The sequence below is a fragment of the Chiloscyllium plagiosum genome, chromosome 3 (assembly GCF_004010195.1).
Source record: "Chiloscyllium plagiosum isolate BGI_BamShark_2017 chromosome 3, ASM401019v2, whole genome shotgun sequence".
Classification (NCBI taxonomy): Eukaryota; Metazoa; Chordata; class Chondrichthyes; order Orectolobiformes; family Hemiscylliidae; genus Chiloscyllium; species Chiloscyllium plagiosum.
This window is the reverse complement of record NC_057712.1, coordinates 7,088,458-7,114,178: the sequence shown is the minus strand read 5'-3', so window position 1 is coordinate 7,114,178 and position 25,721 is coordinate 7,088,458. Positions and strand designations below refer to the sequence as shown.

At 40.5% G+C, this 25,721-nt stretch overlaps 1 protein-coding gene across 1 annotated transcript; it reads right to left on the bottom strand.

Moving 5' to 3' along the window:
- Window positions 1-3,955: 3,955 nt before the first annotated feature.
- zmp:0000001267 (b(0,+)-type amino acid transporter 1) lies at window positions 3,956-24,012 on the bottom strand. The gene is made up of 6 exons (XM_043676795.1): window positions 23,261-24,012; window positions 17,061-17,194; window positions 14,332-14,461; window positions 12,861-12,985; window positions 10,204-10,291; window positions 3,956-4,350 (listed from the first exon to the last, which is right to left on the bottom strand). Exons 1-6 carry the CDS (start codon window positions 23,957-23,959, stop codon window positions 4,117-4,119), a joined length of 1,410 nt encoding a protein of 469 aa, XP_043532730.1. The 5' UTR covers window positions 23,960-24,012; the 3' UTR covers window positions 3,956-4,116.
- Between the last annotated feature and the right edge of the window lie 1,709 nt (window positions 24,013-25,721).

Here is a 25,721-nt window from a genome sequence, read left to right as displayed (position 1 = left end):
GCCCCTCCCCCAAGTCCCTCCTCCCTACCTTTTATCTTAGCCTGCTGGACACACTTTCCTCATTCCTGAAGAAGGGCTCATGCCCGAAATATCGATTCTCCTGCTCCTTGGATGCTGCCTGACCTGCTGCGCTTTTCCAGCAACACATTTTCAGCTATTGTTACATATACTCATGTCAATGCCTATATATATAAAACAACTCTGTTTGCAATAAATTTGTTTCCAAACATGAGCACTACTTTTGCAACAAGTGGAACCAGTAGACTTCTGCTTTTCTCTATGTCAGCGGAGAAGCATAGTTTCTTACCTCTGCTACTCGAGAAACTTCAAGCTGGGCAAGAGCGCCATCCACAGAAATAAAGTGGTAAGAACCAATTTTATATCTAATGTAGCCATGATGCGGAGGAGCTGGTGTTGGACTGGGATGGACAAAGTTAAGAATCACACAACACCAGGTTATAGTCCAACACGTTGATCTGGAAGCACTAGCTTTTGGATCACTACTCCTACAGCTACCTGATGAAGGAGCAGCGCTCCAAAAGCTAGTGCTTCCAAATAAGCCTGTCCGAATATAACCAGGTGTTGTAACATATACAATGTAGAGGGAGTTAAATTGTTAGTGGTGTCAGAGTGAGAGGATAAATCAAAGGATAAGAGCAGCAGATACATGGAGATATCATCATCCACAAGTTCATCTTGAAGGCACACACTGAAGTTACAGACATGGTGGATGCATTGGTTGTAATTTTTAAAAAATCATTGGTTTCTGGAGAAGTACCAGAGGATTGAAAACCTGCAGATGTGGCATCCATATTCAAAACGGGAGGGTGGATAACACAGGGGTCACAGTCGAAGGATAAGGGAAAGATCATATAGGACTGAGATGAGGTGAAATTTCTTCACCCAGATACTGGTGAGTTTGTGAAATTCTCTACTATGGAAAGTGGTTGAGGTCAAAATATTGAATATTTACAAGAAGGAGTTGAATATAGGTCTTAGTGCTAAAGAGATCAAAGGGTTTAGGGAGAAAGTACAAACAGGATACTGAGTTGGGTGGTCAGACCCAATCATATTGAATGGCAGAGCAGGCTCGAAGGGTTGATGGCCTGTTCCTGCTATGTTCCTAACAGCATTAAGTGTGCATCTGCATCATGTGGTCTGCAGTGGTTCAAGAAGACAGCTCACCACCACCTTAACAGGGGCAATTAGGGCTGGGCAATAAATGTTGGTCTAAACAATGACATCCACATCCCGTGAATGAAAAAGTTCAAAGAAGGACTGTTACCGGATTTTCATCCTGGTGCATCATGCATGATATTTTAGATTTTCAAAAGTACTCTTTTAAAAATTATTCATTTCATATGAAAGTCAACTGAATTCATCTGGAAATTAACACAGGTGTGATTCCCAGAGTTCTTTTCTCTCAATTCGTCCACATAAGGCTGTTCAGAATCAACTAGGAGAAAGTGAGTACTGCAGATGCTGGAGATCAGAGTTTAAAAATGGGTTGCTGGAAAAGCACAGCAGGTCAGGCAGCATCAAAGGAACAGGAGATTCGACGTTTCGGGCATAAGCATGGTCTTGGCTGATGAAGTTTAAGTTTAAGGGGAAATTAGCTTATTTAAGGGGAAATCAGTTTACAATCTAGAGGATTGTAACACTTATCCTCTAGAGCAACAGCCTGGAATCCCAGTAGGACTCTTGCCATGTGTTAGTTTCCTTTCAAAATATCTCCAAGGCATTATCTACACATGAAGGAGATCTCCATCACCTGATTCTGAGTTTTCTCTCCAACAGTATTGAAAGCAGTTCTTCTATGTAATGAATGCAGCCTTTGAAAGCTGTGGTTGTGGATTATTTCCTGTCTCCTCCTACTTACGAGAGAGCTCCCAGAACAGGGCCAATTTGTGCTGTGAATTCACAATGGCCACACAATGAGGTTGATGTCAGAAATCCGACAAGTATGGTCTTGCATAATAATAAGCCTGGGGAGAGTCAGCTCTGAAACATTCACACTAAATCTGGTGTCTACAATAATTTCAAACAGCAGTTAATAATATATAGTCAGTGAAAGAATACTAAAAACAAAGGTTAAACACATGGAAATGCTGATAAAGCCAGCAACTTGTAATGATGAAGATGGAATATCTGTGATGGCAATGAGAAATCTTGCAAAAGATTATAATTTTGGTTTCTTTTGGCAACTCTCACCAACTTTATTTGCATGTAAATGTCACTTCAGTGCCAACATTTCTTTTGTTTTGAGTTTTTTCTCTAAAACTTTTATTTCATTAATATAACAAATAAGTCGCCAATACAAGAAGTTTGCTTGTTCATCAGAAACAATAAACTATTGCCCAGAAGTAACATTTTTATTAATTTTAAATTAAACAGCATACAGTGTCGATGCAGAATACCCCAAACTTCCATATCCCTAGCCTCAAGTTCACTCTCTATAGGCAGCATAATAATTAAGGGATAGAAGAAGAACTAGAGGAGAAGTGGACTGAAGACTGTTTTTATAAACTGCCCTGAAATGCTTTCCATAGGTTGGAATTTTCACCTGCTTTATGTGGCTTGGGCAATGCTGAGAAAGTTGAGATAGGTGGCAAGAATGAAAAAACAGAAATTCAACTTCAAGAAAGAGCTTTGCAATTTTCCCCTGATGATTTTAATGGTGACTTCAGAACCTTGATATTGAGCAGCATTTTGATTAGATTAGATTAGATTAGATTAGATTAGATTCCCTACAGTGTGGAAACAGGCCCTTCAGTCCAACCAGTCCACACCAACCCTCTGAAGAGTAACCCATCCAGACCCATTTCCCTCTGACTGATGTACCTAACACTACAGGCAATTTAGCACAGCCAATTTACCTAACCTGTACATCTGGACTGTGGGAGGAAACCAGAGCACCCGGAGGAAACCCACGCAGACACAGGGAGAATGTGCAAACTCCACACAGACAGTTGCCCGAGGCTGGAATCGAACCTGGGACACTGGTGCTGTGAGGCAGCAGTGCTAATCACTGAGCCATTTATATTCCATGAATTTATATCTCATTAATAACCCACTCAATTTGTTTCTACACCACTTCCAATTTTCTTCTCCTTTGGCAAAAAACTAGTCACAAATTCCCAATGTCTGAGTGGGTATCCGTCAGCTACAGTAAGCTACTTTCTTGACCTGGCCATCATATGATTGCATATGGAATACAAATTCACTCTATAGCTACCATTACCACGACCCTTTAACATTGGAACCAAGGGACACCAATGACTTGCATGCCTCAGCCTGGTTGTTTTGCACAAAGTTGTACCAGCTTCTCATACATCTGTGCAGGATACACTCTACGGCTTTTAGATTACTGGGCATTCCTTTTAACCCCAGACACAGCACTGGCCTGGTCCACTCTCTGTGAGGAGGTCAGGCTGTGTCTGGTGTTACGGTCTCCTGTGGTGGTCAGCAAGATAGGGGGTGACCCTCTCTTCTCACCCACACTCTCCACCAGCACATCCAGTTGTCTGTTTACAAAGCGGAGAACACATTTTCTTTTGGGGACCATGTCCTCAGTCGTAATGGTCAAACACCCACTGTTTGAGAGGCAGTTTCAGTATCTGACTTGTGGAGCCGGGCTATAAATACAGTGACACTGGTATGAACTGTATTGGCAGTGATGGGTGTCTCTGTCTCTCCTGCTGCACAATTGCATAAAACAGACAACGAAGGTGAATAATTAGCTGAAGAGACAAGATTGCATGAGAAAGAGGTTGCTGTGAGCCAAGGCAAATTGGGCTTGGTTCTCACTCAGCAAAACACGAAATGAAAATGGGAATATTCAGCCCTAAGTGTTTTTCAGTGACTAGCATTCATTAAAGAGTGTTGCATCTGCGTGCAATTTGTAACCAAACCATAAACTTGCAGTTTGTAAATGAATGGCTACTTTCACCATAAATAACAGCAAATCAACAATCATTTTTTTAATAAAGATAAATTATAGTAGTGCAACATCCTGTCTGTTTTCACCATAGATGACACCTCAACTTTTGAGTGTTTCCATGGTTTGCTGATTCTGTTGCGATTTCCAGCATCTGTAATATTTTCCATTTTGTATAATCAGTCTAGGTTTGCCTGGGTTGGTGCAACCTCTAGTAGCAACTGCAGAAACACAGTTGCCTGGCCCAATGAGCCTGCCCATAATTTGAAGTGAATCAAAGGGAAATAAATCAAGAGACCGCACAGCATGAATACAAAAACAAACAAGTATTCAATCCGAGGATTTCCAACAATTGGCGCCACCACCAGGTAGGTTGAAATAATTAGCATGAACACTGGCACAAGCATCGGCACCTATAAGTGGAAAGATAAAGTTTTCAATAAGTGCAACACAAGACATTAATTTTCTTTTTGTTCTGCTTATTGCACTTAGTAAATTCTAGTTTATTTTTACAGAGGTGGTGGTGGCTACAATAGATCTTCTCCTAGGCACTGAGGATAGCACTGCTGCCTCACAGCACCACGGGTCCAGGTTTAACTCCATCCTCCGGTGACTGGCTGTGTGGAATTTGCACATTATCCCAGTGTCTACATGGATTCCTGCCAGCTGCTCCGGGTTTCTCCCACAATCCAAAGATGTGCAGTTTAGGTGGATTGGCCATGGGAAAATCGGGGTTACGAGGAGAGGATGGGGGGCAGGGTCTGGGTCGGATCCTCTTTTGAGGGTTGGTGCAGACACGATGGGCCAAATGGCCTCTTTCTGTACTGATTCTATGGTTCTATGACAATGTGGTGTGAAAGAACTTTACAGAGGCTGATATCCCCTCATCAAGTCATCCTTTATGTACACATATACAGTCTGCGACTATAACACTGTTTCATACAAACTCAGCACCAGAGTGTCAGTATACCTGACACTCAACCATTTTATGTCAGCAAGGGCTCCCTGATAGGTGCTGTTAATCTGCTTCAATCAAGGTACTCATTTTATGAGGTCCAGCAGGCTGACCCCATTACAATCACTGCTAGTTATTGAACTCATAATCTGCAGTAAAGCTGACAAAACCAGACCTGCAACCTGATGTGAATTGGAAGTTCTTTGGTTTAATTGAAAATATCTGCTTCTGCCATTCCACCATTGCAATCCCTCACTTCCCAAGCTGCTGCTGCTGTCTCTTCAAATCTTATTTCAATGCCAGTAGTTGCAATTCTGCACTCTACGCAGCACCCAATACCTTTCTTGGAAGTTAGTTGAAGGAGACTTTGATGCTAATTTCACAGCTGTAAGACGACTGAAATCAGGAGAATCAGAGATGTAATGGTTGAAGAAAGGAAAATCTCTTTTAACTCTGTAGGAGGAATCAATGCATTGAAACGATAGCAGACAATAACCTTGTAGACATAAATCATCAATCAGGAATTATAGAATCATAGACTCATACAGCAATGAAGCAGACCCTTCCATCCAACCAGTCCATGCTGACCATAAACCCAAACTAAACTGGTCCCACCTGTTTGCTCCTGGTCCATATCCCTCCAAACATTTTCTATTCATGTACTTATTCAAGCATCTTTTGTATTCAGTGTTGTAATTGTACTCTCATCCACCACTTCTAAAAACAAATCTATGAGGACCACCAGTTGTTCAGACCTCATTGTCTGCAACTAACTTCTTAAATCTCCTCATCTTTCTAACTAGCTGAAAAGTGCCTCCTCCTCCAGACGATCAATTATCACTCAGATCTGCTCAGGGTGACTCTTCAGTTTTACTTTCTGAGGTGCCTTAGGGCATGCAAACATATGAATTTAATAGTGCTCCAAGTAACAAACTTCAGATGATTAACTATATTAACAGGACTGAACTAATTCATTGCAGAGTTTCTGATTTTTTTATAGAAAATCTTGTCTGAATTAGCAAAATAAATTTCAAGTTTTAGTCTTCCGTGGAGTCCATTGAATCTTCACAATATCTAACAATCAGTAAATTAAAGGGACATAGCATTGAGAAATAATTCCATGGTGCTTCACACAATCACAATCAGATGAAACAAAATAGGCTGAACAACTATAAGGAGATAATACAAGAGCTCACCAAAAGCCTAGTCCAAGAAAAGGAAATAATAAAAGGAAAGGGCGGCAAAGAAATAGTGAGCAAATTATATGGCACATGATTGAAGGCATAACCGCTGGTGTTAGAAATGCATGATAGACTGGATTTGGAGAATTCAGGGTTCTGAGAGTGTTAGGTAAAAGCAATGACTGCAGATGCTGGAAACCAGAGTCTAGATTAGAATGGTGCTGGAAAAGCACAGCAGGTCAGGCAGCATCCGAGGAGCAGTAAAATCGATGTTTCGGGCATCATTTGTGAGTGTTAGAAAAGATTATAGGAAACCAAAGGACTAAAACAATGAAGAAGGATGTGAGAGCTGAGGGACTGGGAATCAATGTAATCCTAGAAATATGGAACAGTTACAGAACAGGAAGAGACGATTCAGTCCTGTGCAATAGCAACTCAGCTAGTCCCATTCTTTGTCCTTACCACAGTGCTTCTAATTCTCCCCCACCCACCCTTTCTTTGTATTTATTTATCACATTTTAAATGACCTGTATACCAAAGCCCTGAGCTTTTTTTTGGACTGTGACATTTTAGCTTTTCACTGTTTTGAAAGTACACTGCTCTGTCCTTTTTAGCTCCAAAGTTGATTACCTGACATTTGCCAGCATTTGCCAGCATTTGCTCAGTTAATCTGTCAAAATCTTTTTTGTAATTTCATTTTTTTATCTGCCCTGCTGACAATAGCAGTTATCTTCATGTCATCGGCAAATTGGAATACAGGTGTTCCCCGTTATCTGAAAGGAGAGCATTCCTATGAAACCGTTCATAAGTCGAAATGGGGTAAAACAAAGAAGCAATTACCATTAGTTTAAATGGGAAAAATGTTTGAGTGTTCCCAGACCAAGAAAATAACCTACCAAATCAAACCAAATAACTCATAAAATAACACTAACATATAGTAAAGGCCATCAGAGGTTGGGGTGGTGGGAGTACAGGAGAATGGGGTATTGGAGAGAAAGGAAGAGGGTCATCTTTTAACAGCTCTCATCATCTGAACTCATTGGGGCAGGCATGTCACTAACATCTACACTTTCTTCTCTGTCTGCCTGCCTTGATGTCGAAGGTCAAGCTTCACTGTCTAATGCGGAAGGCTTGAAATACGACAATATGCTTGACTGTTTAGCCTTAGGCATTTTTCTATCATGCACGTCTTTGTAGGCACTCAAAACATCCTGCAAACCTGCCCTAAACCTACGTGCCCTTTCAAAATTAAAGTCATACTTTTCCACAATCATTGCAGTGCTGTCAATCGTAGAAAAATCTCACGCAAATGCTTTACATTCAGTTCCTGGATGACTTCACTTTTGGGCCGTTCGCTATTGTGTTCAGTTTCAATTTGTATCCTTTCCTCTTGCAATTGCATCAGGTCTTCATTTGTCACTCTTTGGTCATGGGATGCTAAAACCTCTTCAACAGCATCTTTGTCAACTTTCGCAAACCTAGCCTCATTAGCCAAAGTCACTATTACCGTATTTATTGTTTCTTGTTCTAAGTCTTTAAAATTGTTCACTGCTTTGGGACACAGTTTTCTCCAAACACCATTTCTCATCAAGACTGTTCGCATATCGAGACCATCTCCAAGGCTGGTGATTGCCAATTTTATTTTGTACTGTTTCCAGATCTCTCGCAAAGATGCGTCAGAGTTACCCTGACTGTCAATGGCACTTACAATAAAAGGCATCACATTTTGCATGTTGTTAGCCTTAAGTGTGGCTATTAAGCCTTGGTCACACAGTTGCAGCAACAACGTCGTATTCAGTAGTAAGAACACAACACAAATATTACCGGCATACTCAGCAATGCCAGGTGGATGAGCAGTACAATTATCGACAATCAAAAGACACCTATTATCGAGGTTATTTTCTCTACAGTATTCATCAACAAAAGGACTTAACATATCCACTCATTTAAAAATCACACAACACCAGGTTATAGTCCAACAGGTTTAATTGGAAGCACACTAGCTTTCGGAGCGACGCTCCTTCATCAGGTGATTGTGGAGGGCTCGATCGTAACACAGAATTTTTGCTATAAATTCTGTGTTACGATCGAGCCCTCCACAATCACCTGATGAAGGAGCGTCGCTCCGAAAGCTAGTGTGCTTCCAATTAAACCTGTTGGACTATAACCTGGTGTTGTGTGATTTTTAACTTTGTACACCCCAGTCCAACACCAGCATCTCCGAATCGTATCCACTCGTACTCAGAAAAAAATCACTTGGGTGTTCCAACCATTTGGACGTGAATGAAACACAACAGGAAGTGTATTCTTATCAACGCCCTTAAGTGTCTCGGATTTTCTGAATGGTACACTAGTAGAGGCCTAAAGACAGCATTACCAGTGGTAATAAGAATAAGCATTAGGGTAACTTGTCCTTCGATGCCTTGTGTCCCTTAGCCTGCTTTTCTTCTTTCAAAATAAATGTCTTGCTCAGCAACTTTTTCCAATAAATTCCAGTTTTGTCACAGTTAAACACTTGCTTATGCATTTAACCACCTTCTGTAACTATTTTCTTCAGTTCTTCTGGGACTGTCCTTCTCTCAATCTGCTGTCAAATCAATTGGTTTCTAAACTGTGTCAGAGGTTTCTTTTCAATTCCATGGATTTCAACTTTAGCTAGTAATCTTCTTAAACCTTAGGAACTTGCAGAAGGCATTTGATGCAAAAATATCCATAAATATTCCCCTATTCACTTCAGTTATCTCTTTAAAATGTCCAAGGGGCTTTCTCAGCTGAAAAATGTTAAGGTGTTTAGTTGCTCTATCATTAGCAATAGATTCTAATACTTTTCTGGTAGCAGATGTTGTTACCTCAGCTATAACACCTTCTCACTATTCACCATGAATGACATGGACAACTTTTTAAATTAAATGAAGGTTTCTAAACTGAGAGAACAATGGGCATTTCTATTTTGGGCTTCTGCAATGTTCTCACCTACTTTCTTTAAACCAGGGACTGAAGCCATGTGATCCTGAAGCTTTGTTATATTTTAAAACCATAATTTTGGCATCACTTTTATTTTGCTTATATTGGGTTTAGTGAGTTCCTATCTGTGATTTAATACCAGCTCCTTAGGAATAACCTCATCTACACTAAATAATGATGCAAAGTAATTATTCAACATGTCTATCATTGCTTTATCTTCAATAACAATATCATCTTCAGTTTTAAGGAACGTGCATTGCTTCTGATCACTCTTAATTTCTTAGTGCAGTTGTAAAAAATTATGTTAATTCTGATAATCCTTGCAAGTATATCATCCTTTCTTTATACATTTCCCATTTGCTAGTCTGTTTAATTTCTTTCTGCATTGTTGTATGATTTTTCTCTTATTTCTCTAATTTAAAAAAAAAACAGCCTTAACTGACAATTGGAGCTCTTGCCTTTTGGGATATTGAACTATTTCTTTACCATGTTAAATTGTTTTTTGAATACTTTTCACTGATCATCTTTTCTTTTACCCATTAAAGAGCCTCCCAAATTTACTGTGGGTTATTTCTGACTATCAGATTAAAGTTAGACAAATCTAAGTTTAGAATCTTAGCTGTTTTGAGTTTCTTCCTTTCAAACACATGTTGAACTTGATCTCATTATGATTCCTATTAGATAATTAGATATCTAATAATTAGATATTCAGTTAGCTGCAAGTCAACCAATTTTTAAACAATGTCAATGATTTATTTTCAATTCCATGGATTTCAACTTTAATAATTGTTTTGGACCTTATGAACTTACAGGAGGCATTTGATAGAAACACGATCCATAAACATTTCCCTGTCCATTATTTTATTCATCTCTTCAAAATGTCATTCACAACGTAATCCTATCAAAGATGTAGGCTTGCCTTTTCCAGTTTCAAAATTTTAAACATTCCTGCAGCTTGAATTTTGTAAGTACATAATATGCATTTAAATGTGTTTATCCATTATCTATTTGTAGATTATCAATCATTATCAATAAGCAAGGTATGACATCAGTGGGAAATTGTAAACAACAGTGATTTGATGTCATTAATAACTGATGCTGGTAAAAATGTTGAAAATACATCAATGTCTTTTCATAGAAGTAATAATGTTAAAAGTAAATCTTACTTTGAAGGGCTGATGAAGATGAGGCCTCTTAATTTTCATATACACCAATGCAGCAAAGGTTAGACTATAAAACATCCAAGCTGTGAAACTTTAAGACAGGAAAAATACAAAATTGATGAGTAGGCAGCAGTTCTAGAAGAGATTGCACAATGTGAAAGAGAAGCCACTTGATATATTAACATACTGTAACTAATCTAAATGTCTACATGGATTATGAAGGCTCACCCACGAAGTACACATATTTGGAAAAGTCGCTTGCTGTTTAGGAACCAAATCAAATATTGAGTAGCCTTTATAAATCTTAGATCAACCTTAGACATGCTAAATATTGTTTAAAGTCCACAGAAAATCTTGGAATGAATAACAAATATTGTCAACATTTCTGACTCAGGGATTTGCTTTCCTGGAAACATTTCAGGCTTTCAGCCTATTGATTATCATTTTGGGAATTACACTCTATCCAGTGATTATTTTTGCCATGGTGTTCCATGTTGCATATCAAGTAAGAAAAAAATTAAGTAATATTCTCAATTTTTAACTGATAATCCTTTTACTGAGGAAATGGTGAAGATGCAAGGAGGTCACTCCATGCAAGGGATCCAAAATGTAGTTACTTGAAGGAGTTGTGAATCATATCCTGCACAGGCTCAGGAGGGTCACCAAAGTCTCTGCCTCTATACATAGCCTGGAACCTGATTTGATTTTTTATTGTCGCATATACCTAAGTACAATGAAATGTTTGTTTTTGCATGCAGTACAGTAGATTATAACATAAAGACACAAAGATCATAGGGTGATTGAACACCGTGAGGAATACAATGTTACAGCTGTAACAAAGGTGTACAAAAAGCAGATCAACATTAGATTTGAAATTTGAGAGGTCCATTTACAAACCCAATATCAGTGGGGAAGAAGCTGTTCTTGAATCTGTTGGTATGTGTGTTTAAGCTGGAGATAAACAAAATTCAAAACAGAGCTGCAAATGCTGACTATACCTTTAAATTCATAGGGCATAGGAATAATGTCTTGGATTTTTTTCAATGAGATGTTATACAAACATAACAATGGACAACTTTACTTCTGTGAATGAGTCAAGTTAGATTCAAAATTGAATGCTTGAACAATAATGGAAGTGATTGAGATAAGGCAGAGGTATTTTAATAATAATTTTGGGCGATGTTCTTTCTTGTTGTTTATAAATCAGGTGAAACTGTGATTTTATACTGATAAAGGCACAAACCATGTAACACATGGGTGTGTTATTTTGTTATTAAACCAAAACTATCTCAAATTAGGTCATTCCCATTGAAGATAGAAGTCCAATTGCTTTAATTATAAATAAATGTATGAATAGTTTACCCATGCCATTGTTTATTACAAATTATTATGTTGAGGTGCCAGTGTTGGACTGGCGTGGACAGTCTCACATGACACCAGGTTATAGTCCAAAAGGTTTAGCTGCTTCATTGGGTGGCATGGTGAAGGAGCAGTACTCTGAGGGTTGTGATTTCAAATAAACCTGTTGGACTATAACCTGGTGTCGTGTGACTCCTGACCTTATTACTAATTAGGTTGTGTACTGTTCTGTAAAGTAAGAAACATGAAGTAAAAAGTTCAAGTCATGTGATGCATCAAGTTGTTATTGTGTGACTATGCCATAAAAAACATAAATGATAATTGAAAAGAAAATTAATTCAGAGTTGTTTTCTTGTGTATAAATTAAAGTGTGGCTGCTAGTTTCAAACTCCAGCTAAGGGGATCACAGAATGTTTACAGATTAATAAAAATCTACAAAGTGATACCCGTGTGTGCTATCTTTCTCCAAGTTTCCCCTTGTCTTTGAGCGTAACTCCAACAAAAGGAGTTGGGCTGAAGGGTCTGTTTCCATGGTATACTGCTCTTTTATTCTGTAGGGAGAGGCTGAATAGGCTGAGGCTGTTTTCCCTGGAGTGTCGGAGGCTGAGGGTTGACTTTATAGAGGTTTATAAAATCAAGAGAGCCATTGATAGGATAAATAGGTCTTTTCCTTGGGTTGGAGGAGTCCAAAACTAGAGGGCATAGGTTTAGGGTGAGAAGTAAAACATCTAAAAGGGACCTTAGGGGCAACTGTTTCACACAGAGGATGATGTGTGTATGGAATGAGCTGCCAGAGGAAGTGGTGGAGGTTGGTATAATTACAATATTTAAAGGCACACGGATGGGTATATGAATAGGGAGGGTTTTGAGGGATATGGGTCAAGTGCTGGCAAATGAAACCAGATTAATTTAGGATATCTGATTGGCATGGACAAATTGGCTGAAGGGTCTGTTTCTGTGCTGTACATCTCTACGATTGAAATAGTTAGTTTGAACCAAGTCACAGAAATAGAGCAGGTGCCATTCAGTTCATCATGTTCCCACCAGCTCTCAAAATGAGCAATTCACCTAGAACCATTCTTGTGCCATCTCCCATTATGCTGCAGTTTCTTTCTTTTCAAATAGCAGCAGTTTCCTTGTGAATGCTTCAATTCAACCTGCCTTAAATGCATCTCAGACTCAAACGAATAGGTCTCAATATTTTTTGAGGGTTCCATCAGAGTGGGGGACTCAGACAGCCTCGTGGGAATTTCAGGAGGTTGGATATAGATATATTTAAAAGAAAACAATTTTGCACAAACCTGAAATAATTGACTATTGACTCAAAATCTCCCGGGATTAACATTATCAAAGCAATGAGAGCTGTAAACAAAAGGGCAGGCAACGGTGTCAGACGGTGGACGTGAGCCATGGACAGAATATCTGGCTGGGAGAAAAAGACAAAGCAATTAGCAGCAATCTGGTTTTGAGTTCCAGATAAAAAAAACTCAATAAATATTACTTCGAATGTGTGTGTTTTTCAGTTGTTAGGTAATAAAAAGCGCATTAGCTTTGTCACTTCTTTGAAATTCATCAAAGTCAAAAACCATATGACTCCAGGCTATAGTCCAACAGATTTACTCAAAATCACAAGCATTCGGAGAGTGGTCACCTGACGAAGGAGCAGTGCTCCGAAAGCTTGTGATTTCAAATAAACCTGCTGGATAATAACCTTGTGTTATGTCTGACTTTGTCCACCCTGGTCCAACACCAGTACCTCTTGAAATTTATCAACACTTATCTCTTTTCTTCTGTTCTGCTGGGGATCATCATGTGCCAGTCGCTGAAAGTAAGTGTGAAGGTGCAGCAGGCAGCAATGAAGGCAAACGGTATGCTGACCTTCATAGTGAGAGAGTTCAAGTACAAGAACAAGGATGTCTTGCTGCAATTACACAGGGCATTGATGAGGCTACATCTGGAATATTATGTGAGTTTAGATCTCGCTGAATGCCCACATTTCCTTGCCTATCTGGCCATGCAGTGTCAGTTAGCACCCAGTCAGTAGTCCTCAAACAACAGGATGTAAACCTTACTGTACAGCAATTTGCCATCACCACCTCAGACCTGCACAATATGCTCGCAGCTTACACAGCAAGCACCCTGCATGTGGACCAAGCAAGCAACCATGTCTCAGTCTGAGGGGATTGGTACTCATGCAAAATGCTGGCATAATTTTGTTTGGGACTACACTGAGACAAACAACAAGGTGGAAGGTGGAAAAGGTGCCACGTGTAAACAAGTGTCAAATAATGAAGAGTGCATTGTCATCCAGGCCACCAAAGTGCCCTCAATGGTTTTTCTCTTCTTTCTCTCCTTCCCACAACATCTTAGGGATAGAATTGGACATGATAGATGGCTGGGGTAGGTAGTTAATGAGGTGAGTTTGGTAAGAAAAATCCCTGAGGCCTCAGGTCACTACCTGATGAAGGAGCAGTGCTCCAAAAGCTTGTACTTTCAAATAAACGTGTTCGACTGTAACCTGGTGCTGTGTGATTTTTAACTTTGTCTTTCGGCAGATATCCGCTGTGTGGCGATTTGTTCCAGGAAAGGCATGTGATAAGATGGTGATAGCATCAGACATGAAAAATGCCAGAGGGATGGTGTGGCTAGTTAATGAGGTGAGTTTGGTAACAAAATCTCACTTCTGCATCATGGCAAGAATTCCTCCAAAAACAATTCAATACAACTCACACTTCACCAACAAAAACGGAAGATTCAGCCTTAAGTCCTTACCAGTGAACCTTCTCTGGCTGCTACATAACAACCGCGACCTCCAGTGAAGAAACTACCGTTTACAGACCCAAATGTGGAAAGTACAACAGACAATGGCATCAGCCACGCCCAGCTGCCCAGCACCTTGTTTCTGAAAATAGAAAACATTCCAAAAGAAGCCATGAAAGACAGTCCTCTCGCCATTTTTCACTATTATCATTCCAACTTGGGGTTATCTAGACTGTTATTAAAGTATAGCTCTATTGTAAAGACGCTTGGAATATATTAGGGACATTTTAGTTCCCTCTATTCAGCAGAGACTGGGAGAGTGACAAAGGTGAAATTTAAGTTGTTCCCTGTTTGCTGTTGTTATTACAGCCTTACGTTCTGGAGTCCAATTGCCTTCAGATTCGGTTGGGGCTTCATTTATCGGGACAAACTGAGGGCCTCTCCGATATTTAGGGTACCGAGGCAATTATAATAGACAATTGTGTGGTATTTTTTTTTATTTCAAAAATATACTTTATTCATAAAATACTTTGATGATCTATACAACTGGACATGCCATACATATGTAAACATTCCATTTGTTTGCAGACCGAAACAGAGTAATCATTCCTATTTACAGGTCTGTATGATTACATTTTTAGCTGAGGCATCAGCAAAGCCCAAATGACTGCGTGGGCCCCCTGTTCTTCTTTAGGCAGGCAGATGTTACACAGTGGTCTTTCCCCACCACGCCTTGGCGGCAGCTGCCCCAAGCTTCAGCGCATCTCTCAACACGTAGTCCTGGGCCTTGGAATGTGCCAGTCTGCAGCACTCAGTTGGGGTCAACTCCTTCAGCTGGAAGATAAACAGGTTTCAGACAGAGAGCAACCATGTCTCAGTCTGAGGGGATTGGTACTCATGCAGAGAGCCCAGAGAGCGTCCTTCACCGAGTTGATGATCCTCCAGGCACAGTTGATGTTCGTCTCGGTGTGCGTCCCGGAGAACAGGCCGTAGAGCACGGAGTCCCGCGTCACAGCACTGTGGCAATGGAGGAGGCCCAGGACCTGCATGTCCTTGGCAGAGTGGGATGGGGAGTTGAAATGTTCAGCCACAGGATGGTGGTGTTGATTGGTGTGGGTGTCCCAGAGATATTCTCTAAAGTGCTCTGCGAGAAGGTGTCCAGTCTCCCCAATGTAGAGGAGGCCATATCTGGAGCAACGGATACAATAAATGACATGTGCAGAAGTGCAGGTGAAACTTTGATGGATGTAGAAGGCTCCTGTGGGGCCTTGGATGGAGGTGAGGGAGGAGGTGTGGGAGTGGGTTTTGCAATTCCTGCGGTGGCAGGGGAAGGTGCCAGGATGGGAGGGTGGGTTGTAGGGAGGCGTGGACCTGACCAGGTAGTCACGGAGGGAACGTTTTTTGCGGAAAGCGGAAAGGGGTGGGGAGGGAAATATATCTCTGGTGGTGGGGTCCGTTTTTAGGTGGTGGAAATGTCGATGAATGATGCGATTCATTCACTATGCCCATCTCTCTACTTCTCCCTCTTTTCACACACTCCTTAATATATACCACTTCAATTCAGGTTTTGGTCACTTGCTCTAATCTCTCCATTTCAAATTTTGGTCATTAAGATCTGTGGGGCATTTTATTGCTCAAATGATGTTCTATAAATGCAAGTTTACATTGTTGATACAACATCGCAATCTTAAATCCTTTTTCACCAGCAAACTACCTGTTGATGTCCATAATTCATCAGTTCAATGGCAATGCAGTCTGAGATTTAATAAAGTCATATAGTCTTATATCATAAAATAGACCCTTCAGTCCAACTCATCCATGCCGACCAGAGATTCCAATTTGACCTCGTCCCATTTGCTAGCATTTGGCCCATATCCCTCTAAACCCTTCCTATTCATGTACCCATTGTAATTGTACCAGCCTTTGCCACCACCTCTGGCAGCTCATTCCATACACACACCATCCTCTACATAAAAAGTTACCTCTCAGTTTCTTTAATAGTGAATATTTTGACCACTATCTCCATATCCTTGTTATTTTTGTAATTGCCTGAGATGCTAATTAATTAACATTTCCCATCTGGAGCACTGAACCTTGTGTTAAGTTTTCATTTTAAAGAAAGTTTTAAAGAGCAATTCTGTAGAGTTTTTGAGCCTGAAATCACTGCCATACCCCCGCTTGTGTAAGGAGCCAAAAACCTGAAAACTGTTGAGTGATAAGTATTCTATGTTTTGCCTTCAGAGATAGTCACTGGCGACTGTGGGGCTGATTTGAGGTTGGTTGATTCAACAGACCTAAGATTTAAGTCTCAGGATGAGGTGGGGACAGTTAGTGGAGAATTGAGTATGTATTAGTGATTACTGAAAACCTGATGTCAAGGATTAGTGCCAATGAGTCATGAATTTGAAATTCAGTCTAAACATTGGCAGGAGAGTTTAGGAGAATTTCTTTACAGAGAAGTTCATGAAAGCTTTGAATGCATTGCAATAGGTGGTAATTGATGCAGTGATATGATCTTCTAAGGGAATAAAAGACTGAGCATGTGAGGCAGAAGGAGACAGAGGGGCTGGAGCAGAGGGAAGAAACAGAGCTAATGGGATTAGTTCATGGCATTGTTCTTGATTGAAAATGTATCTGATATTTTGAATGAAGATAGTCATAACACATAATTCATTTGTCAATGCAATGCGTTAAATAAAAAACAAATAAAGTGTTATTTTATGTTAGCATAAGTAATTTACCCCCAGGTTACGGCCACAGCATCAGATGCCAACATCTCAGCTGGACTCATGGCTGCCAGGTAGCTGATATTTGCCATTAAATACAGCAGGGTCACCAACGGAAGTGAAATCAATAAAGCTCGAGGCAGGTTCACCTGAAACAGAAAGTTAGGTTAGTTACTAGCAAGGCTATTGGGACACTTACAATTATCCTCAAAACCCACACAGTTTCTCATCCACTGATTTATATGGATGGAAAATACCTGTATGACTTCTTGATGTTTTGATGTAGCAGAAATCATGGCAACTTAGTTCCAGGCAAGAATACAAAATGAACAATATTTTTTTTCCACATTTAAATTGTCCATGTTCAAACATAAAAAAATGGACAAAGTTTGCTTTAGATGCATGGTGAGCTAATTAGCTTTTCATATTTCCACCATTGTCTTTTTTTTTCATTTGCAAGATAACCCCAGACATTCCTTTCCTTGATATATTTCTCCACTGCCCCACCAAGCTTACTTGCATATCATGTGATCTGAGCTCAAACTTTCTGCTATCAAAGTAGAAACCATCCATTTAGAAGCATCTCCTACTTCTTTCTTCACACTGCCTACCAAACCAACTCGTACCCATCCTTCTCCATCATCTCTCTGTCCTAGCCCTGGAACACATTTCTTTTTATTTTCTTTGTCATCGCTCAAATGAGCTAATTTCTTCCAAGACTCCTATCTTCTCCTCTTGATTTCATTTGCACTAAACTACTAACCACCAATTTTTTTCTCTGATCCCGTTGATATGAGAAATGGTCCCACTCTTCACATGTTGTCCCCCCGACAAAGCAGCCAATATTATCTCACTGGAAAGAAGCACAATCACCACCTCTGCTTTTGCTTGTACCCCATTTTCTATTCCCTTCCTCTTCCAAAGGTGTTGTTGCTTCATAAATCAATGTCCATCTCTGTCATACCTCCACAGGAAACCATTTGTGTTCCAGTCTGGTCATCAGGAGAAGAAGTTTTCAGGCAGTTTGAGTGACAGGAGATTTATCTGCTGTTGGAATCTCAATACAGAAGTCTGTACAAGGTGGTATGTGCAGGCTGCAATGGAGCTTTGGATGTCTCAGAATCTCAGAATTGTTACAGTGCAGTAGGAAGCCACTCTGTCCATTGTCTCTGCATTGGCTTTCTGCCAATCTCCTGCATTTTCCCAGCAACCTGCACATCATAAATAATCAGCCAATGTCCTTTTGAATACCTTGGTTGAACCTACCTCCACCACATTCTGGGCAGAGCATTCCAGGCCCTAAATACTCAATGTGTGAATGAATATCTTCTTGCCTCATATTCATCTGTTTTGAAAAAGACTTTTAAACTGTGCCTCTTTGTTGTTAATCCTTTTATGAATGCAAACAGTTTCTCCCTATCCACTCTGCCCAAACCCCTCTTGATTTTGAAAACCTCTATTAAATCTTCTTATCCCTACCCACTCAGAGGAAGTTAAAAATCACACAACACCAGGTTATAGCCCAACAGATTTATTTGCAAGCAATGGTTTTCGGAGCACTGCTCCTTCATCAGGTGGTTGTGGGGCAGTGCTCCAAAAGCTGGTGCTTCCAATTAAACCTGTTGGACTATAACTTGATGTTGTGGGATTTTTAACTTTGTCCACCCCAGCCCAACACCGGCACCTCCACATCATGACACTCGGAGGCAGTCCTAATTTATCCAATCTTTTCCCATAACTGGAGTGCCTCAACCCTAGAACCATTCCAGATACACAGCTTCCTCTCTCTTTCCTATCTTTTCTATTCCTATTTTTCCTAAAGTGAGGTACACAGAACTGTATGCAGTATTCCAGCTGATTTATAACCAGTGTTTATACAAGTTCATCATAACCTTCTGGTTCTTGTACTCTATTCCCCTATTAGTGAACCCTGGAATATTAACAGCTCTTTCTGCCTGTCCTGTATCTTTAATGACTTACATACATATACATATCTATCTGCTCCTACACGCCTTTTACAATAGTAGGCTTTATTTAACACTGTCTTGCTGTTGTTTTTATCTCACTTCTCTGCTTTGAACATCATCATGCTCATTCCTGCTGACGGGCTTTTGCCTGAAACGTCGATTTTCCTGCTCCTCAGATGATGCCTGACCTGCTGTGCTTTTCCAGCACCACTCTAATCTTGATATTGAACATCATCAGCCAGCTATCCACCTACTCCCCCAATGTGTCAATATCCTTTCGGAGGTCCACATTGTCCTCCTTACTGTTTACAATTGTCACAGGGTTTTACATCCACAAACTTTGAAATTGTCCCCTTAACACCGAGATCTATATAAATAAATCATGATCTCCACACTGACTACTGGAGAACTCCACGACAAAAATATCTTCCAGTCCGGAAAATACTAATTAACTATTACACTTTGTTTCCTTACCTTGGTGAATTTTGTATCTATGTTGCTGCTGTCCGTTTTATTCCATTACCTATCACTTTCCTCACGTGCCCATACTGTGGTACTATGTTAAATGCCTTTGCAAGTCCATAGACACCACTTCAACAGCCTTCCCCTCATCAACCCTCTTTCTTGCCTCCTCAATAAATTCCACGTGTTAGTTTGATAGAATTTTCCCTTAAAAAGAATTTATGTTGACTCTTCTGAATCAATGCGCATTTTTCCATGAGACTAGTCATTCTAGCCAAAAAAAAATTGTAACAGGAAATCTCCCCACCATCAAAGTTAAACTGAGCAGTCTGTAATGGCTTGGCTTATCTTTACAACCTTTCCTGAGTAAGTGTATAACGTTTGCAATTCTTTAGTTCTCTGACAGCACCCTTAATCTAGGAACAACTGGAAAATCATTGCCAGTGCCTCTGCAATTTCCAATCTCACTTTTATTCAATGTCTTTGCAAGTATCTCATCCAGTCCTAGTGTTTTATCAACTTTAAGTATTGACAGCTCACCAATACCTCCTCCTTATCAATTTTTCACCCTTCTAGTGACTGTGTTTTCTCCTCTGCCATCATCATCTGCGCAGGAGCTATCTTGTGACTAACACCTCAGCTATGCCTTTTACCTCCACATGTCGATTCTTTTTTTGGTCCCTAACCATCCTTTCTCTTCCTTTAACCATTGTTATCATTGATGTACTTTTAGAAGACTTTAGGATTTTTCACTTCCCTTTTTAACCTTCTGTATTTAGCTTGGCTACATCCAGGGACATTTGGATTTGCCTTCTCTACCTATCCTTTTGAAGGAATAAACCTTGACCGGTATTGAATCATTTGAAGGTGGACCATTGCTTCACTACAGTTTTCCCAATGACCTTGGGTTCCAGCCTCATCAATCAAGCTCTCTTCTTGCCCCAACTGAAGTCAGCTCATGACCAGTTTATTATTCGTACTTGAGATTGACCACTGTCATTTTCCACCATCATCCTAAACATTATGATTCAATGATTACTGTAATCTAAATGTCCTTCACTGCCACTTGACTGATGTGGTCCACCTTATTCTCAAGAACTAGGTCCAGCAGTGCCTCCTTTCTTGTTGGACTCGACATATACTGCTGTAGGAAATTCTCCTGAATGTAGCCTAGGCATGCTTGCTCTTGCTGCCCTTTACTGCTATTATCCCGGATCATATTAAAGTGGTTAAAGTTCTGCATTAGAATTCCGATGTTTATACCTCTTGTGATTTCCTTATAAATTTGTTACTCAACATCTTTCCCACTAATTGATTGCCTACAGATTACCTGAAGCACTGTCATTACTTCCTTCTTATTCCTTAGCTCAAGTCAATTTGATTCCACCTTGAATTCTGAAATATCCACTTTGGCCTGGACCTCACTGCTCTCCTTAACCAAAAAGGCCACCCCGCCCTTTTCCTTTCATAACATTGCAGAACATCTTGTAGTCAGGAATGTTTTAACATGCAGACCTGGCTGTCCGTGGGCCCAGTCTGCATTACTGCCACAACATCATAAACTCACATGACAATCTGTACTTGTTACTCCCCAGTATTGTTAACAATGCTCCATTGCAAGGATTCTGTTGTAATGTGAATCTCTGCTGATGGAGAGACTGGTCTTTGGATATGTCAAGGAAACTGAGCCATACACATGGAACCTGCAACCCTCTGAATCTTCTCTCTGTTCTTATGCCCCCATCCCAGACTCCACATCTGCTGATCCTACCACAGCGCATCGCAGTGACGGGGCCTGACGACTGGCTTCCTTGTCTGATATCTTTCTGGAGCGGTTCGCCTCCTGCTGGTGTTGAATTGAAAGCCAGTGAAGCCCCGAAGCTGACAAGAAATCTCTGCAAAATGTTTGTCACAGGGAAATTCCAAAACAGATGTAATTACTGAGGCTTTATTGAGATAAGACAATTTAAACTTTAAACATTGCAATATAACTCGTTTCTTTTTCACCAGCAAGTTCCTTGAGCCCTGGAAAATCCATACTGGATAAATTAAGTTTAATATGCTGTGTAAATCAATTAAAAAAGCAGTCACTGTGATGTGATTAGGATTTTAAAATCTGTATTCATTACAAACCCATCAATCCCAATGAACACAGGCCAGAAGAGGGAGCATGCGAGCCAGCTAGTTCTTCAATTTTCACTTTCAACCTGACCCCAAATGTCTCTTTCCTGGGGTTAAAGTTCCCCTTGGGCATAGGATCACAGAACCTCTACGGTGTGGAAGCAGGCCATTTGGCCCATCGAGTCCACACTGACCCTCTGAAGAATTTAGCATGGCCAATCCACCTACCCTGCACATCTTTGGACATCTGGAAACAAAGAATGTTGGAGATCACAGTGAGTCAGGCAGCATCCAGGGAGAGAAAGCAAGCTAATGTTTCGAGTCTGGGTGACTCTTCATCAGAGCTGAAGTGAAGTGTGGAGGGGACAGCATTTATGCAATCATGGGAAGGACAGGCAGTAGAGTGTTGGGGGAGAAAGAAAATTGACAGTTCAGATTAAGTGATCGGAATGTGAGAAACTTTGGGCCATATCTTCCTGAAAAACCTCACGTTGGAAAATTGTCACACCAAAGTGTTTCCTGAATGCCTCATGGACAAATGGGCTATGAGTTGGGGGTTCGAAGAAACCTACTCATTTTAAACAAGCCTCTGACCAAAATACATACTGAAGTAAGAGATGATCAAACAATTTGTAACTTTAAAATGACTACAGAATCCTCAACTATGACAGGCAAAGGTACTGGCTGCAGCTAAATACTTCTATCACTGAAGCTACTGAATTGACTTAGTTGCTTTTCGTAGGTAGTATTTTAATTGTGTTTCATTGAATAGAAACAAGTTGAATATATTCAGGGCTTGAGCCTATTTAGTCAATGAGAGCATGGTTAATTTGTTTACTAACTCCATCTTTGTTGCTGTGATAGAATCTGGCCTACCCTGGTCATGGTGATGTTCACTCAACCCTCCTTTTCATTTAAAGGTCCTGTATGTGACCCGCAGCCTCACAACTGTCGATCTTAATGGAGTTGCTTCTCAGCTTTCTCTCCCTTTCTGAAAGAAATTTCAGAACATCACCAACTGACTCGCCTTCCACTTCAGGGACTGCCTTGTCTATTCATAACCAGCCACAACCAGTCATGAAATTGAATGCCCGATGGACCTCCAACTCACAACGATGGCACTGAATTCTTAAATTAAGAAGGACTTTAATGTTAACTATTACCTTATTTCTTTATTTTCTACTTATCCTATGAAGGTAATGCTGAACTTTTTGAACTTTGTTTCTTTAACTACTTTGTGCCTGAGTTTTTGTACTTCAGTAACTTTGTAACTAAGATGGTAACATTATGTACTTTTCACTGGACTCCTGTACTTCTGCAATTGAGTACGTGTGACAATGAAAATCTAAATCTGGAATCTAAAACTTTCCCAATACTTTCAAAATCAGTTCAACATTCTTAGTCTTTTTAGTGGAAAGAACCTATCCAAAGCAGCTTAACTGAAATACAGACACATAATGAGGTCTACAGCAACTCAATTAGTGTTATAGAACCCAGTCACGTCAAATTGCTTCCAAGGATTTATACACTGGTTGTACTACACTAACTGCTGAACACAAGCTGGAAGGTGGCCTTGGTGCATTACGCTGCTCATGGTAATTAGTATGTAGTGAAGTATTGATTGTTAAATCATCTAGTGTTGACTAAAAACTGTTTTGCACTTACCTCAGGACGTCTGATTTCTTCAGTCACATAATTTAAATTATTCCATCCATCATAGGACCACATCCCTTGTTGGAATGCAATCCCCACTGAGCCAAATCCTGCCACTGTTCCTTGAAAGGCATTCTGAAAACTGCGCGTGTGTCCATTGAATAGTAACACTACCCCCCCAGTCACAATGATAAGTAGGGATAGTAGCTTAGCAAAAGTGAAAATGTTTTGAATGTGGGTTGCCAGTTTTACATTAAGACCATTTATAATACCAAGAATTAAAATGCTTGCAGCTGCCGTACATTTAACCACAAATGTTGGTGGTAGGCATGCAACATAGAATGGAGCTGCAATATATTGGGCTAAGCTCAAAGACATCGCTGCAATTCCTGCGGGTCTAGCTATAAACACAGAGGTCCAGGACAACAGGAAGGCAGGAATAGGACCAAAGTTTCTTAGGATATATATGTACTCTCCACCGGATTCTTTTATAGCAGTGCCAAGTTCTACATATGCAAGAGCGGCTATCGTGCACACCAATCCACAGGCTGCCCATACCACAAGGCTGGCTCCAGGACTCCCAATATATTGCAACACCCACTCTGGAGACATATAGATGCCTGAGCCGATCATTGTCCCAACAATTAAACAAACAGCACTGATTAATCCGACTTCACGTTTTAAATGCAGTTTTTTTGTACGTGCATCCATGTCCGCACTTGATTGAAAAGCGATGCAGTTTGTGCCTTCGCTGAATGTCAGTGTTGAAATACTTCAGTGCATTCAAAGTTCAAAAGTCTGTGTTTCAATTCGAAGTACTTTGTAAACATTAACCGCTCCCTGAATAATCAGACGTAATAAATTGAGATAACTTCCTTGTGTGCAGGATAACATGAAAAGATAAAGTTTTAATCCTAAAGTTTATGGTATACAATGAAATAACGGAAAATGTAAGGGAGATTTTCACTTGTGTAGTAATGTCACAGCCAGAGGTTCACAAGTAGAAGTGCATAAGATCATGAGAGACATGGTTAGGGTGAATGCACTCAGTCTTTTTCCCAGGATTGGGGAATCGAGGCCTAGAGGGCATCAGTTTAAGGTGAGAGGAAGAAGAATAAAAGGGAACTTGTGGGGCAACGTTTTTACACAGAGGGTGCTATGCATATGGAATGAGCTGCCAGCGGAAGTGGTTGAGGCAGGTACATTAACAACATTTAAAGGCATTTGAACAAATTTGGATAAGAAAGATTTAGAAGGATATGAGCCAAGTGCAGGGAAATGGGGTTTGCGTGAGTGGACATTTTCGTCGGCTGGATCAGTTTGGGCCAAAGAGCCTGTCTCCCTGCAAAAGGACTTTGTGACTCTATGACTCCAAGTAAATATACACTGAGGGTCTTCTTATTAGTAATTATTCTACACTTACAGCTCAAACTGCTTGACATACTCTGAAGGTGGGAATTGCTCATTCATCAACAGGAAAAGACCCTTGCTCCATTTATCTGTGCAGGGACCTGTGCGATCATTTATGTCCCAGCCAGGTAAGGTCAGGAGAATTCACTGAAGGATATTTGTGAGCCACTTGGGTTCTTACAGTGGTCTGATAAGTTCATGTCAATTTTGCTGGTTCTATTTGTGGCGGCATGGTGGCTCAGTGGTTAGCATTGCTGCCTCACAGCACCAGTGTCTCAGGTTTGATTCCAGCCTCAGGCGACTGTCTGTGTAGCTTTTGCACATTCTCCCCGTGTCTTCATGAGTTTCCTCCCACAGTCCAAAGATGTGCAAGTCAGGTGAATTGGCCATGCTAAATTGCCCATAGTGTTAGGTGTATTAGTCAGAGGGGAAATGGGTCTAGGTGGGTTACTTTTCGGAGGATCGGTGTGGACTGGTTGGGCCGAAGGACCTGTTTCCACACTGTAGGGAATCTAATCTAAACCTCCTAATAAACGATAGAGGGTGCTGACCGAGAGAGTACCCATGGACGGAAGCACTCTCCTCTCCTTATCCTACTTATAGGGACTAACCATCAGTGTAGTCCTTTTCTGTATAAAGTCCCTAATCTGAAAGTAACAAAAGAGGTCCTTCTAAATAGCTCATATTTCTGGCTCAGCTGCTCAAAAGACATGATGACCTCCCCGACAAATAATTCTCCCAAACAGGAAACTCCTCTGGATTCCCAGAGCCTAAAGCTAGAGTCCATCAATCCCAGCCGGAATCCTAAATTTCCTACTATGGGAGTAAAAGGGGAAGTTTTTTTGTAAATTGTCCTCACCTTATCACACCATTCTCCATGCTTTAACCATGTTAAGGACAATCGGATTTCTGCAATGGTCCATAACAATCCTCATCTTGTCCATGAACAACATATTAATGAGGGGACATTTTGCCTGGGACGCCTCAAAATCTAGCCAGATTGACCGCAGGTTCTGGCAAGCCCAATTAGCCACATAGGATAGTAGGGAACTTAGTTAGTATT